Source organism: Castor canadensis, chromosome 8 (genome assembly GCF_047511655.1).
Source record: "Castor canadensis chromosome 8, mCasCan1.hap1v2, whole genome shotgun sequence".
NCBI classification, from domain to species: Eukaryota; Metazoa; Chordata; class Mammalia; order Rodentia; family Castoridae; genus Castor; species Castor canadensis.
Window position 1 is genome coordinate 5494513 of NC_133393.1, and position 16884 is coordinate 5511396.

Consider the following 16884-nt stretch of genomic DNA (forward strand, 5'->3'; position numbering starts at 1 on the left):
GAATTGTCTCCCGCAGTGAGCTCCTTGTGGAACTGGAAGAAAGTTCAGTTCTTTGCATCAGGAGCCTTGGGGTATACTACCTGTGGATACCCTGGATTCTTCTGATGGGGATGGAGGGAACAGAACCTTCTAAAACTGGCCCATTTTATAGAGACTTGGTAGAGACTTAGATAAATAAACATTCACTCCAGTCTTTGGTCTTCTTGTGCTAAATTATTTTATCACTCTGAAACCAGAGATACGAGAAGAATTCCATGTCCCCAGTAACATTTGAAGAGGGATGGTTTTCCTCTACAAACAGAATTCAGATATCTATCAACAGATTCAACCTCATTAAAGTACTTTATCACATTGCAAAGCAAAATGAAATGAATCTTTTGTTTTGTTTTTGGCTGCAGATGAAACACTAGGCCTAGATTTGGGGGAAAGAAACACAGTGCCTCAGTGCCTTAAACTTTTCTCATCAGCTTCATGAGTATTTGTTTAGCACCTCCTATGTACAAGTCCCTGTGCTGAATCTGTTGTTACTGGGAGTCACAGACACAACCCAAAATCTTCTGTTGAGGGGGAGGGGACCATAAAACAGACCCATTAGCAGAAGCTGAAAGGGAACATGGCAGGGGAAGGAGAGCAGACCTCAGGCTGCAGTGCTCAAGGAGGAAATAGGATTTTAACTGAACTGTGTGGGATAGGATTCTGAGAGCTGGAATCAACTAGAGAGCATTCTAGTTGAAAAGAATAAAATAATGGTTTTTGCCAAGATTTAGTATATTTAGCCTTACGTACCATGGCAGAATAAACATTATATATTTCATTTCACTGACATCATGACATGCTTCTGAGGCAAGAACAGAAAGGTTAATCCCACTTGAGGAGGAGGGACCTGAGGCTCGAAGGACCTTACCCAAGGTTCCCTAGCTCATAGCAGGCTCTCGCCCTTTGACCTCAGTGGTGATTAAGGAAAGGTGTACTTGGAGAGCGGGAAGAGGTGTGATTTGACTGTAGGTAAGAGAGGAGCAAAAGATAAGCTCATGGTTTATGGTAGAATGTGAATACTTGAACATTGCACCTTGGATTTGCGGCTTCATTCTGAAGGCAATGATGAATCTTTGAAGAGTTTTGAACATGGAATTACTGGTTTGAGAGGCTCAGCAGCCCCAGTAAAAGTGGTACATGACAGTAGCCATGGAGGGAATGTTACAGGGAAGTTTGGGGTTCTCCTGCAGGTACAGGAGGAATGGCTGTCTTAGGCGAACAGCAGGGCCACCACACGAGCAGCTTCCAGTGTGTGGTTTATGTGTCAGTACTCAAAGGGCTCACCACCCAGGGTTGAGTTCTTATTCTCCAAAGACAGCATTTTACATAGGGATTTTCTCATTTATTGGGGGCGATGGGAAAGAGCAAATGGATTTTCAAGGTAATCCCAGCTGGATTCTTTCTGGAAGACAAAAGAAGGGAAACATGCCAGAGGAGTCCTTCGGCTAAGTTAGCAGGAGCCCCTCAGTCTGTGCCCATCCTTGGGGTTGAGGCATCAAAAGGCTTACTAGGGAGCAGTTGTCCTTTTCTTCCCCAGGGAGCTCCTTGCTTTCCCACTCCCACCAAGGTATACATTCACGATCACAGTCATCCATACCCATCTGTGTGCATGCACAGTGAGCCATCCTGTTATAAATCGATGAAAGCAAAACCAACATAGGACATTGCAGGACACCATAAACCAAAGTGGGAGCTGAGCTGGGGGAAACAGTGATGGAAGGTCCTAGAATATAGTACTTTTAAGATGGTAAAATTTCAGAAGACAGCCTAATGAAGATAATCATGTTAGTGAGTTTCAAGTGCACAGATTTAACTTCCTGGAAACTTTACTGTGCCAGCCTATGGAGCCTCATCTTTTCCCTTCCTCTATCTCAGACCACAGAAGGTAGTTCATCACTTCCCTCCTGGGGTGAAAAGAAGGGCAGTGAAGGACAGTGAGCCTGGATACCACATCCTTCTCCACCCATGTCTCCTGAGGACACCATGACAGCCTCCTCCCACCCCAACTTCCTGGTCTGCTTTTTGGCAGTACTGGGGTTAGAACTCAACATATCATGCTTGAGCCACAACTGAGCCCTTCCTGACCCACTTTTGACTCAGGCTTTGCATCTTGAATTTTAGAACTTCTGATATCTGCATGCAACCTACTTTACTAGCCCTGACTTAGGCAGGGCATGAGACCAAAAAGATAATACACTTTCTAATAAATTACCCTGTGAGTCCTGGTCTTTCAGAGATATGAGATACTCTAGAGCTGTGCAGTCTGTTTTCAAGTCCCAGCATAAAAATTATTGAAAAATTAGAAAACTATTAGTGATAATTTAGACTGGCCTCATCTTTTGACAGTGAAAATGACCCACAGGAGTTAGCTGCTTTCCTCAGATTCTGGGCCTCCCACTGTGCTTTGCATCATAAAATGATGTTTCTCTGCTGTGTCAGACAGCACTCCAAATCCCTGTGCTGTTCTTTGGTCAAGAAAACCTTATTAACGCTTAATGCTTCCTTGTGTGTAGAAGGCAATAAAGCAGACGGAAAACAGCAAAAAGGAAGTTAGAAGAAACATCAGATGCTAAGCTAGGTGTTGATATGAGTGCAAAGGCCACGCCCACAGCTGGCATCTATTTCTGAGGTCAGACTGACTGGATGGAAATTTAACAGTACGTCCTCAGACCTTTGTCTGAACCTGCCACTCCCTGGAGGGAGTCTGCATTGCTCACCCAGCCGAACTCCTATACTCAAGGGCAGCTGTTGTCTCTTGGGTACTGTGTTCTCTTTCCTAAAACACTATTGATAGGCACACTGTTTCTTAGTTGAAGCTCAAAACCACTGGTTCCCAGGCTGAGTTACCTCTCCAGGCTGGAATTACCTGGAGAGTTTTGTAAGAGGCTCCTTTCATGGTCAGGTGATTCTGCGATGCAGCTAGAATGGAAACCACAGCTGCAATCTAGGGGTTTTCAAACTTCAGTGGCTTCAGAAGCCTAGTTATTACACACTAGGCTTCCAACCCCGAAATTTCTGTTTCACAAAATCTAGGGTGGGGCATGAGACTAACAAGTTCCTGAGGCGATGTTGGAACTGAGTGTCGGGAACACACTTTGAAAGTCACAGCATTAGAGTCTCAACAGGGTGTGTGAGTACTTTGAGGCCTAGCCTGATGGTCTGTCCTAGAGTTTAGATCCTAAAGGTGTGGGGTTGGAGTCAAGAATGCATTTCTAGAAGTTTCCTTGTGATGCTGCCAGATAGGGTACCACACTTTGAGAGCCAGTGGTGTTATTTTGGAACATGGCAGATAGACAGTGTAGAAATACACACTCACATCGAGTTAGAGTTTCCCTCTGGACCATTACTGTGGGTCCCTCGGCCTGTCTTAAGCTGTTGCATCTCATTGTGTGTCAGTGAGGAATCAAGCCCCCTCCAGTGACCTGGGAAAAAACTGCAGGGCGATGACACAGAGCTTGTACCTCAGTCTGGTCCTGTTCTGCAGGTGAGTTCTGAGGTATGGCGCAGTTTCCTCAGTCTGCAGAAGTCTAGTCCATGGGTCCAGAAGATAACACAGTAACAGGAAGTGACAAGGAATACGAAGTTGGACTGAATTATCCCTGGGCCTGTAGCATCATTCTCAAAGTGTGGTCCCCAGACCAGCGGCCTTGGTATTAGCATCCTGGGACCTTGTTTAAAATACAAATTCTTGGACCCCAAGGTGTACTTGCTGGGTTAGAAATGTCCTGCTTTCCTGAGCAATCTGTATCTAACGAGCTCGTTAGGTGGTTTTGACACTGCACACTCGAGGAGGAGGTGCCCTCGCTTGGGAAAGCAGCTCAATCTGTTGGGGGCAGGATGGTATGCATTCTGCATTTGGATTAGTCTGGGCCCTTGAGGGAGAACCAAGAGGGTAGTGATATGGGGTTTCCCAATTTCACCAGGAGGGTCTCTGAAGGCCTGGGGTGACTCCCAAGTCCCCCACTTAAATCTGCCAACATGCTCACCCTTTGAGCAGTTCAGACGTTCTCTTCAGCCAGGCATGCTGGGGTATACCTGTGATGCCAGCATTTGGGAGATTGAGAGGAGAGAATCACAAATTCTGGACCAGCCTGGCTACGTTGTGAGACTTTGTCTCCAACAACAACAGCGTTTGCTTTCTTCACTAGTGAAGTGGACTCTAGGCTTTCCCTGGTTCTACGTGGTGGCTAACTGGTGCTCTCTTTTCCAGTTAGTGACGGGAGTATGGGAGGGCAAGTACAACTTCTTCTGCCAGGGCACGCGCAGTGCGGGAGAATCAGACATGAAGGTAGGTCTCTCTTCAACAATTCTTAGATATGTGTGGTTTTCGTTTTATTTTTAATAAAGAAATTATACAAAAGACACAGACTACAACCTCTCTACCAAGTAAGCTCTAAGGAAGAGCCACGTGTACAGCACATGCTATGAAAATTTGAATGTGAAAACAGGAGCGTCCCTCACTGCAAAAATAAATCCTGTGAAGAGTTGATGAGGAAAATTGCATGTATTTTATCAGGTTTTTTATTTACATAAATGAGATCATAAGGATAAAGTCTTTAAATTTTTTAAATCACTTTTGTAAATGCCCTGAGTAGTGGTATTAAAGATAGAACCCAACCCAACTTACACTCTGAGGTGTTTATTGGTGGTACTGGGGTTTGAACTCAGGGCTTCACACTTGTTAGGCAGGCTCTCTACTGCTTGAACCATACCTCTAGCCCTTTTGGCTCTAGTTAGTTTGAGGACAGGGCCTTGTTATTCTCCTAGGTGGGCCTGGACCACAATCTTCCTATTTTATACTTCCTAATGTTGCTGGGATGACAGGTGTGTGCCACTGTGCCCAGCTACTGGTTGAGATTGGGGTCTCTCAAACTTTTTGTCCTTCTTGTCCTCAAACCACAGCCCTCCTGATCTCAGTCTCCCAAGTAGCTAGGATTACAGGCGTGAGCTACTGGCACCTGGTTTTTTTGTTGTTGTTGTTTCTTTGTTTTCTGAAGAACAGCTGATGGCCAAAGCTCAGCATGGGCACACGTCTCCTTGGAGCATCACTTGGACATATCAGTTGGCAGGGATTGCTCCTTTTCTCCTGTGTCTTACATTACCTGTCCCATGCCAGATGCTGGAAGCAAAAGCATCTTTTGGGTGGCGTTTCTCTACTGACAGACTGTTTGGAACCTTCAGCTTCCTGTTCTTGATAGGGCATAGAAGAGTGTGGGGCCCTTGGAAGCCTTTCTCTGCTGTCTTTCACCGCCCATCCCACCACACCGTGTTCTTTGGTTAAAGGCACCGAGCAGCCAGAGCTTCCAGCGCCTGCAGAATGTTAGGAGCCAGGGTGCTTGGGCTTTTCTGGGTTGGTGCTGGATTCTGGGATGTTGGTAACATGTCAGAGGCAATATTCCAGAGAAGCATTGAGGGGATGAAACCTTAAATCCTTTGACCTCTTCCTCTTAGATCATCCAGGTCCTCTGGTGGTACTACTTCTCCAAACTCATAGAATTCATGGACACGTTCTTTTTCATCCTGCGCAAGAACAACCACCAGATCACAGTCCTGCATGTCTACCACCACGCCTCCATGCTCAACATTTGGTGGTTTGTGATGAACTGGGTCCCCTGCGGCCACTGTAAGTACCACGGAGGGCGCCTCGGGAGCACTTGTGAGCAGAGAGGCTCAGTGGAAGCCGAGGCTTTCAAAAAAGTGCTGTTGATTTCTAGGTCAAGCTTTTGAACTTTGTGTCCAGGTGGCTTTCATGATCGTTTTATGGCCTGCACCCAACAAAACCTTTTTCTGATAAATGCCCTGTGCTGATTTGGGTGAGAGGAGGGAGATAGTAGCCTGAGGCATGTTAAGAAATAAGGACGTTTTCCATCATCGAGGGCAGCTTGTTTCTGGTTCTTTCTAAATCCTTTTCTGCTGGGTTTGGGAAGTGTTTGCTGCAGGGCACACCAGGAAAATGCAATCATACCATCAAGTGAGTACCAGGGAATATGGCTGGTAGGGAATATGGCTGGTTGTAAAATACAACATTAGCTATGTGGTGCATTAGGAAGCCTCCACATACTCTAATGAAGTGTGGCTAACAGGGCCACTTCTATGATACGCACCAAAATTTGATACAAATTCTCCAAGTTGGAGCTGATTTTTGGAACACAGTGCTATAAAGTTATAATTTTCAGAGATTAAGTTGTCACCCTAAGGCTCAATTTGGGAACTTTAACAAATGTCTCAGTCACAGTTTTTGTCATCTGGCCTTGGAGAATTGGACTGAGCACCTTTTGGTCTATTCCCGGATCATTTTCTTCCTTGATTAACTGCCCTTGATTAACAACCACCAACATCCATAGCCAGAAAGCTGCAGAGCTAGAAAGGACTTTCCAAATACAGCTCCTTTGGGCTTGGGAGGACACTTAAGAGCCTGGAAGTTGGCTGAGCTCCTTTCCTCCCTAGTGTTTTCCCCATCACACCTCATGACTGTGGATTGATTGACAATTCTAATAGACACAGCCCCTCCTTATACTTGAAGAGTCCTGTAATTTTTGAAAAATCCTGTAGGACGAGTAACCCCACCTGGCCCCTGATAAACTGAGTCAGAGAATGGACATAACTAGTCTAAGGCCACATATCCAGCAGCAGACACCCTTCGCTAACACCAGCCCTGTATGTCTCTAGCTGCTCATGGAAGAGCCAACAGCTGGTTTCATTGTTCTCTGCCGAAGAGGACAGAGAGAGTGAAAAAAACTAGAGGTCCTTCTGGAAAAGAAAGTCATATGATCAGATGAGTCTTTCATCCCTAAGAAACTGACTCTGGATCCTGTTATAGATAGCATGGCTTCAGCACTACAGTCCTGGGGAATAATTAGGAGGTGACTCCACAGGCCTCTCCAAACCTCAGCCAGTGTGTGGAAACAGCTTGCTCTGAGCACCTTGCCCATAAGTTGTCTTCCCCCAGCCTTCAGAATAGCACACCTGAGGCAGCTGGCATGGAAGCAAAAGCAGCTGCCTCTGGGAAATGGAGGGAGTCTGGGAGCCAAGCCTGAAGGTACCAGAGTGGGGCACATGGCAGCTCTAACTGACTCCTGGGCATCAGGCATCGTGGTGACTGCCTGCCCACACAAAGATTGAATTCTCACCACACTTCCATGCAGCTTCCAGCTGCAGTGTTTGCCATGCTCTGTTCAAAAGCATCTCACTTCTTTATTCAAAAAGTATCTTGGATTTTTTTTTCACCTGTTGTGCATAAAGTGCTAATTCATCCTCCTCCGAAATCCTCTGTTCTGCAGCTTACTTTGGTGCCACACTTAACAGCTTCATCCATGTCCTCATGTACTCGTACTATGGTCTGTCTTCTGTCCCCTCCATGCGTCCGTACCTCTGGTGGAAGAAGTACATCACTCAGGGGCAGCTGGTAAGTGACTTGCACCCTGCTGGACATAGCCCTCTTCCTGAACTTACTGTTTGATAGGCTCTGAGATGTCCCTTTCCCATTTGACCGAGCCCTTGCAGTAGACAGGTCAGCATGTTCCTACTTTAATCATAGAAAAACTGCCCATGGGCACACAGCAAGTTGAATTGTAGAATGAGGACTTGAGTCTCATCTCTAGCTTCATGCTCAGTTCTTTGTTCTTACTATGAGTATATAAGCACATATGTGCACACATGTGTATGTGTGTGTATGTTCTATTGTCCAAAATCCAAGCCTGAAACTGTTCATCTGTGATCCCAGGAGTTTCAGATGGAGCTGTGGAGTCATTCGAGTTTATTAGGCAGTGAGGAAATTGACTAGGACAGTACCAGGTGGCCCCTTGGCCATCTGTAGCAGAGCACCTGTTGGTGAGAATGGCTCCTGTTTCTTCAGATAGCAGGGACAGGGCAACAACTGTTTGCACTTGATAGTTATTTCTCCCCATCTTTTCTTAAGTGTTCCCAGTTGTCAGCATATCACAGAGGCCTGTTCCTCCCCTCCTGAATTCCTTTGTGAGCTAATTATTGATGCTACTACTAATGAGAAACACTGATATTTATTAACTGCAGGCACATGTCAGCACTCATGCTAAAACCATTTTGCATGGAGTATTCTAGAGCCAGATTATTTCCCCGTTTTGTAGATGAGAACACTGAGAAGTTGGCCAAACTAGCCGATGGGGGGCTCTCGACATTAAACCCTCAGCCCTTGCCTTACCTTATAAGAATATTTTCCCAAACAAGCCAAGCTGATTCAGATCCCTGTGAGTCAGTTACGGTTTTTCAATATTTAAAGAATAACAAGCTGAGAAAATCTGAGCCACTTGTATGTTTGACGTTTTCATTCTCACCTCTACCAACTGCTGTACAGTCCTTGTTAATTTTCCTCACCCACCATGAGGAAGGTAATTGTTCTCAAACCTCCTTGTTATACTTGGAGGGACGATGCCTTGCCTCTGGCAGAAGCAGAGCATGAAAGAACAGGTGTGGGAGGTGATCTCCCATTAATCCTGTGCCTCAAGGTAGAATATTGTACCCAGTCTGTCTGGATTTTAAGCACCACTCATAGTTACTTCCCAACCTAGAGTACTAACCTTAAAAAAAGAGATAGAGAAGACTGTCCACATAGAAATGTTGGAAGCTGAAATCCAATGGGCAGACCTTGCTCCCTCTGTTGTGCCTTTTAACACCCACAAGCCCAGCTTGCTCTTCAAGGTTCACTCATCAGAAGTCATCTGTGGACTTAGCATTATTTGCCAAGAAGAGGTTAAATCTACTTACCAGCGTTCACCACACGAAAGCATACATGGATGAGGACTAGAAAGAACATCTAAGCTTACTGTACATCACCAAGCCCTTGAAGAACACACCCTCACCCTTCCTTCCTAAACTTTTTATAACGAGCCTTTCATCTGTCTAGACTGTGTTCTTGAGGTTTGGAGAAGGGGGTTTAAGTAGCTTGGAGGGAAGAGGGAGAACGTATAGAAGAGACACACGCACAGAGTTTGTGGTAAATGTTGTTCATGCGTTGTGGTTATGAAATACTGAACTTAACAGAAAGATTGGCAAATGTTGATTGTGAAATTTAGGGGTGCTGGGTGCACGGTCTGTCTGGCACTGGACCTTGTCTGTGCACTGTTGCTGCTCAGCTCTGTCCTTTTCTCTCCTCCCAGATTCAGTTCGTGCTGACAATCATCCAGACCAGCTGTGGGGTCCTCTGGCCGTGCTCTTTCCCTCTGGGATGGTTGTATTTCCAGATTGGATACATGATTTCCCTAATCGCTCTCTTCACAAACTTCTACATTCAGGTAAATCTCACCCTTCACTGGTTTCTGGTATTCTGGGGGCCCTTCTAACACAGGCCTCATCCGTTCAATTAATAGGGATGGAGTCCCTGCTGGATGCCAGCTCTAATGAAGATGAGTTAGTGGGGATGGAGGGAGGAGTGGCTCATATCTGCTGTAGATTCTGGGCCAGAATTCTTGGGATTCATATAGAAATGCAAAACTGTGTGGCAGGGTACTGTGTTGCTCCTGCTGACCTGTTGGGCACACATGAGTTGATTTTTTTTCTTTAGTGTTGGAGTTTAAACTCAGGGCCTCACTGTTGCTAGACAGGCACTCTACTACTTGAGCCACACCCCCAACCCTTTTTACTTTAATTACTTTTATTTTTATTTGTTTATTTGGCGCTACTGAAGTTTGAACTCAGGTCCTCAGGCTTGCTGTGCAAACACTCTCACTCGAACCACACCCCCAGCCCTGCTTCAGTTACCTTGGAGATAGGGTCTCCATCTCTTGGCCTGGCTGGCCTCAGACTGTGATTTTCTTACACCTCTCACATAGCTGTGATCATAGGTATGCATTACCACACCAAGACCATAAGGTTATTTTCTTTTTAAAAAAAAATTAGAATAGATTAGTTGTACGGGGATTTCATTGTAAATTTACAACTGTGCTTACAATGAAGCTTAATTAGATTCACTCCATCCATCATTTTCCCTATCTACTCTTCTTAGAACAATTTCGGCAGGTTTCACTGTTCCGTTTTCTCACATGTGTGCAAAGTATACTGACCATATTCACCCTCCTTCATCCTCTCCGTTTACCCTCCCCTGGACAGGACTCGTTTTGCCTTCCTGTCCTTTATTCTTTTAAGTGTATATTGATCTGCAAGAGGGTTTCACCTTGGTTCTTCACACATGTATATACTATCCTTTAATCAGACTAACCCCCATTTCTCTTTATCACCTTGCTCCCCTGTTCAATAGCTTACAACAAATTTCATTAAACTATTCTCATACACAGATGCAATGTATTTCAATAGTATTCATTCTCTATTGTTCTCTTTCCTCTCCTGCCTTCCCGTACCCTCTCAGATAGGCCCACTATTACAATCATACTGTCTCTGTAAGAGGTGATTTTCTGCTACCTGGCATTATTATGGCTAAATGAAATGTCAGAGGAAATGTCCATCACGATCCCCCGATATGGCTACAGATCTTAGGGGCTTTTTTAATCCTAGTTTTCTTACACATCCGGTGCTCTAGTTTGAGGGGTTCAGTTCATCTACATGATGTGCTGATGTAAGTTTCTCTTCATATAATGATTATGGCAGGCAACACTGATTTTCCTGCCCCCAGTCACTCCTGGATGACTTGCGTTCCTGCTTTTGTGGCCAGTGCCTGGTAGTTGCGCTGCACACTGATCTGAGGAAGACCCAGGAGATCAGGAGCAAGGACAGAGGCCATGGGGCCTGAGGAGGGAAGCCCAGCAGTATGCAGCAGCCGCTGAGCCTCTCCGTGGCTTGTGGGGTTCACAGACTTCTGGCCTTTAGAGTTCATGGTCTACGCTGTGGACCATGCGCCAACTAATTTGGCCACATAGCTCCTGTCCTCTGCCATCCAGATACTAAAAAGGCAACATGGAATGAGTACAAGTTGAGTTTTCTGTGCAGTGCTTTAAATGGCATTTCTGTTGTAGCCTGTGATTCAGAGAACTAACCTCAGGCTAAGCCTCAAAACACCAGAGAAGTGATTGAAACCAGTGGCCAAAGTTTACTCATGGTTACTTAACCACAGGAGTAGGTGTTGAGAAGCTTTTATCATAAAAGAAAACGAGGCCTAGTTAGAGATGCAGTTCCCAGTGAAGTCCCCCTGGTCCGTGGCTTTCATCTGCCCTTATGCATTGCAGACTTACAACAAGAAGGGGGCCTCTCGGAGGAGAGACCACCTAAAGGACCACCTGAACGGGTCTGCGACTGTTGTGAACGGACACACCAACACCTTCTCTTCCCTGGAAAACAATGTGAAGCCCCGGAAGCAGCGAAAGGATTGAAGCGGCAGAGCTGAGAACATGCAGACCCCACCATGTGATCGTAAGCACAATTGTGTTGTGCCTGACGCTCCTTAACAGCTGCTGGAACTAGTCCAGTCTACAATAGTGTGATTCATGTAGGACTTTTTCATCAGTTCAAAACCCTCGAATACGTCACAGATTATACAAGTAGGCATAAGATTTCTCACATTTCTGGGCTCTCATTGACCCCCCGCGCTAGACTGTGGAAAGGGAGTATATTGTAGTATATGACACTGCTGTTGCCTTATTAGTTATAACATGATAGGTGCTGAATTGTGGTTCACAATTTAAAAACACTGTAATCCAGACCCTTTTTTTTTTTAAACTGTAGATCATGCATGTGATTGTAAATGTAAATTTGTATAATGTTGTTACAGTAGAAAAACACACATGCCTTAAAATTTAAAAAGCAGGGCCCAAAGCTTATTAGTTTAATTAGGGTATGTTTCAAGTTTGTATTCATTTGTAATAGTTCTGTTCAGAAAAATCAAAGACCATGATTTATGAAATGAATGTGAGATACGTAACTTCAAGTGGACTTGTAGATGCAAAGTCAGAAACGGCACCTTCAGTTTTGTAATGCTGGCTTTCAATCCAGCAGGCTCAAATCTGGTGGAACAGTCAGTTTAACTTTTTAACAGATCTTATTTTTTTATTTTGAGTGCCACTATTAATAATGTAAAAAAAAAAAAGCAGAGAGAGGAACTCTAAAGCAGTCTTGGTGAAACTTAAACATATATTCTTTGTCCTCAAGATTCTAGGAAGAGTGTAGGGTACATAGGCCATTTTTAATTTCAGAAGCGCTAAGTGGATTTATACAGGGAACAAAAAGTCCATTTTGCTTTCCACCTGTGCAAGAGAGGATATGCACTTTCCAGGAGAGGTGTTGAATGTCAACCATTTGACAGAGTCCCTTAGATGAACAATGGGGAGCTGGTTACTGGGGTCCAAATTTGGATTGGTTTCCATACTGCTATCTGTTTTGACACAAATTCCTTTTAAATGTGCCTAATTTACCAGAATTTGCAAAGGAAGAAGAAAGAACCTTTAAAAAAAACTAAGGTAAAATTAAACAGATAGTACAGCATAAGAGATCTGGGCAGTTGGACAGTGATACCTTGTTTAATGTAAGTCTTTTAGCATCTGTAATTTTCTTCTGCTTAGAATCTAAAGATTTGTTTAGATCCGCTTAAGAGTAATAGACTGCTTGTCGTAAAGTCATGTCTCACACACTTGAGGCAGTGGTCAAACAGGTAAGGACTATTACGTGTATCATTTTAAAGTGTTAGAGTTTAGCCTCTGAATATCTTCTCCATTGGAAAAAAAAAAATTCATTGAACCACTAGTGACACATCTTACAGAAGGTCATTGACAATGTATAAACTAGTTGTGGGTTTGATATTTATGTAAATATCAGTTTACCATGCTTTAATTTTGCACATTCATGTTACAAGGAGCCTGCGGGTTCTCTTACTAGTCTTGTGGGTTTTCTGTTTGGAAGGAGTCACAGCATCTGTTTACACTTACCTTATCAAACCTAGAATGTGTATATTTGTAAATGTATGTCCTCATTCCTAGGTACTAGTTTGCAGATGTCTTTCCATTCTTCAGTACAGAAACTATAACACTCACTAGTGTGCTGTCAAAGTGTGCTTAGCTCATCTGGATACACCCGCACTGTCAAATAATGTCTAAGCATTAGTCATTAAAGCATTTTTGATTACCAGTGCTCGTGTTTCACATTGTTGATGTAATGCCAGTTCTCAAAGATGAAGAAAAAAAATCCACATTCTTTACTCTGTGGAATTTATTAAATTCATCAGGATGTAAGTTTATATGATCGCTCACTTTCTGTGAAGAAGGACCTCACCCGATAAGGCTCAGTGGCCTTCCCACCCTAGCCTACTTCTTTACTCTCTGCCCTCTCCACGCCTCCCCACTAAAGGTCCCAGTTCCAAGGACATTCCTTAACGCTCCCTGCCTTTGCTTCCACTCTCTCCCCTCACCTGCAGGCTTACTTTCCTAGGTCTAGACTACAGGTCTGCAGATTTTTCCTGCAAAAAGCCAGATAGAAAACATTTTAGGCTTCATGAGGGTCTGGCGATGTTCTAAAACAGCTTTGTGTGCAAACAGAAGACCTTGGCCCTAGTTGGCTGACCTCTGCACTGGAGTATGAGATTCCTTCTTGGTCCCAAACCTCCATCGCTTTCTTTGCCAAAAACCACTTCATATTCCAGATCTGGCCCCTCCCACTCTACTCTGGCCCATCTGAATTCACAGTCCTTGCGTGTCCACAATGCAAGGAATGGGATGAGTGTCCCATCTCCCTTCTGTTCTATTTATCCCACCCAGGCCCCCGTATGGGCATGGGCGGCTTCAAGTTTGTAAATATCACCTTAGAACAACATCTGAAATTGCATTTAGTATTTGTGATACGAAAAGGTGCCAGAGGATTGTTGGGGTCAGTGGTAATAATCATACCCCTGTCTTTCCCCTCTTAAGTTCAGAGCAAAGTGGAAAAAAGTAAAGCATAAATCAGAGCAATAGAAATCAAAAATAGTAAATGTCTTACTGAAAAGACTGGACTGGTGAGAATAAGACCACAACATGGCTCTCTAGTTATTCTAGCTGATAACCCTACTAAGTTAAACTCACCAGGGCTGGCAGTAGCACAACCAATGCTGGTTTTTATTTTTGGCCCGTTGATGAACTAACTGGTTATTAAAATATTTGGAAAATCAGCCCTGAAATTTGCACCAGCTCCCCTTGCAGTTACAGATTTTATCCTGCTGACCTGACCACACCAACATAGAAATGCTCAGTTGCTGAGACCTCCCAGTCTCCTCAGTCCATGTGTCTCCTCCCTCGTGAAGAATGAGTGGGTGAAAGGACAACATGAGGCCAGGCTGCCCCTGCACCTTTCCTTTTCTGTTTAGAAAGATGAGCTCACTCATCTGGGCAGAAAAGAAGAACTCCTAGCTCCCTTCTGTTTCCAGCAGCCTTGTTACTCAAATGGAAAGGCAGTGGAGCCTCATGTAAGAAGTACAACTTCACTACAAGTGGTGATTTAAGACTGAGGATAGTAGGCCTGGAGCACTTGCCTGATATTTGCAAGATCTACATTTGATCCCTGGCACCAAGAAAAAGGTAGGGTGCTCAGTGTACCCTACTTGTCTCTTTCAACTGTAAGCTGTTGTTTTACTGTTACTTCCCTGGTTGGCTGCACTAGTAATCCTATCCAAAAAAGGGAAGGGAATTTGGAGTGGTATTCTTTCTGTTGAATCAGAGTTGAAAAGAAAGGAATCAAAATATTCATCATCTACTCCCTGATTTGTCAGAGGTGTTTTTTGTTTTTATTTTATTCACCTTTCTAGAATCTACTTTCTTTTCCCTTTGAAAACAGAATAGCATTTGTTGGTCTCTGGTCATCCGTTCATTATTTCTCAAGAGTTATGATGGTCACATCCTCAGTTTCTCAGTGCTGAGACTGTTTTTGCATGAACTCAGTCAAACATAGATGTCCCACTCTCCCTCATCAGTCCTGGACTTCAAATCCGGACCAGATTTTCTTAATTTGGAGATTATTGTCCTCAGAGGAGAAATAGGAACAAAACAGTGGTTGCTGTAAATTGTTCTCTGGTCTTATCATTGTGCCATTGGTCACTAGTTCTTTCTCCCGACATAGATTTAAAACCCATTTGTCATCCTTTTCAAGTTTTTTATATGTCAGTTGTACAAAATAATGGGTTTCGTTATGACATCTTTACACATGCATATAATGTACTTTGATCACTTTCGTCCTCCAATGACGTCTTTATGACCTTCATCTCTTTTCTCCAGTATGTTTATGGCTCTCACCTGAAGGGAGAAATTTCCCAGGCCCATGGTTGCCCTCGTCTTCATGGAACATCTAGACTTGGCACTTGGTCTAAGGTCATGGAAGACTTCCAGGGTGAAGTTGTAGGAACAAGCAATATGGACCCAGTGAAGTAATAGCGTACTGGTGGCAGAGAGCCAATGTATGGTTGACAATAAATGTCCCCTTTCTGACTCTGTAGCCCATTTGTGTTGCTGTGTTGGCCAGACCTTTGCAGAATGCTCATTGGGAGGGCTTAGCCTAGAGGACTGGACTAGGTGGACCAAGCAGACAGGGATCTCTGAGAAATTAATTCAGTCCCCAGAGGAACTTTTGCTCAAGGGATCAAACACAGATGCCTTCAGCATAGGACACTTTGTGGCGAGTGACATGATATTCATATAAGCCAACTTCTGAGAGTCCAGGGAGGGAGACCTCTTCTAGCAAGGGTAATTAAGGAAAGCTCTGAAGGAGTTGGCCTTTAATCTGAGCCTTGAAAGACCATGTGGGTTTCCGGTAGATGGAGGTTGGAGGTGGTCTGGGAGACAGCATTCCAAGTTCAGGAACCAAATGTGCACAGGCGGAGACAGACATCGCACTTGACACTGGATGTGTGGGTAAAAGTGCTTGTTTTTAAAATTAAGAGGTAAAGTGGGAGGTGGAGTTTGTCTGAATGTTCTCATTGAAGAAATGTGTAGAAGCTTGCTCAGCACTTCCAAGGGGAAGTGGTAATTATGCCATGGGAACAGCATTCCCAGCTGTGCCTACCGTAGCTCTCCTGCTGTGCTATGCTCACCAGCAGTCCTTTGAGAAGCACGAAGCTGGTGGCGATGAGAGTTAGACTTGCTTCCCTCTCAGTTGTAAACTAATGGAAGTCGTCTCTTAGAGCCAGAAATTTTCTTCTAAACTGAAGAGGGCACTTGAAGTCTGAAAATGTGGGCACCTGAGGAATGGGTCCTTGTTTGCAAGCTACCTTCCACATTAACAAAAACATTCTTCAGTGATTATGTCAACACACTACTGGTGTTCTTTGTTCAAAGAATGGGCATAGATGTGGATTTCCCTTGGCAAATGGATTGGCAGTGTTTTACCCAAGCGAGAGCTTTTCAGCAAGTTGTGGGCCTCCCTCTTGCCCAGTGAAATGGGCATGTCTTTGTAGCAAAGCATCTGTGCCAGGTTCCAGCCATCTGTGCTCCTGGAAGAAGGCTGTATAGTCAGTCATGTTGACCAAATCCCACCTGCCTGCTCCTTGTACCCTTCGTTTAGAGCTCTGGCCCTCTGCTCTAAGGGCACTGAGAGTGTGGAAAGCCAAATCCCAAATACAGCTTTCCCAATGGGAGTGAAAGGGAAATTGTGATGGCCCCAACCTAGGCTCTGAATTACACCCTTATTTTAGAGCTGGACATATCTCAGGGCACAGACAGAACACTCCTGTCTATGCTAGAAGGTGTCCAAGTGTGTTTGGTGACTACCTGGTGTAACTGTTACAGTAGAGACTTTGCTACTTACCACTGTGGGATCGTAAGCAAGTTACCTCCCATTTCTTAACCTCAGTTTTCCTTAGTTGTAAAAGAGATGAATGCCTAAGGTAAATACAGAAACATAAGTTTTTAATATCCAGCTTTACATTAAGTCATTATCATCAAGGGTCATTTACCAAATAGGTAAGTAGAC

General features: G+C 44.3%; 1 protein-coding gene across 8 annotated transcripts in view; it reads left to right on the top strand.

The window, feature by feature from the left end:
* Elovl5 (ELOVL fatty acid elongase 5) overlaps nt 1–16884 on the top strand; it is an 80310-nt gene that overhangs the window by 61215 nt on the left and 2211 nt on the right. For 5 of the 8 annotated variants that reach the window (XM_074081927.1, XM_074081925.1, XM_020180101.2 and 2 more), the window contains exons 4-8: nt 4247–4324; nt 5488–5659; nt 7317–7441; nt 9171–9305; nt 11190–13080. In XM_074081927.1, the coding sequence (XP_073938028.1) occupies nt 4247–4324; nt 5488–5659; nt 7317–7441; nt 9171–9305; nt 11190–11333 (654 nt within the window). In that variant the 3' untranslated portion in view covers nt 11334–13080. Of the gene's footprint in view, nt 1–4246; nt 4325–5487; nt 5660–7316; nt 7442–9170; nt 9306–11189; nt 13081–15194; nt 15405–16884 lie in introns of those variants that run through there. The other 3 variants (XM_074081924.1, XM_074081922.1, XM_074081923.1) reach the window with 2 other exon arrangements.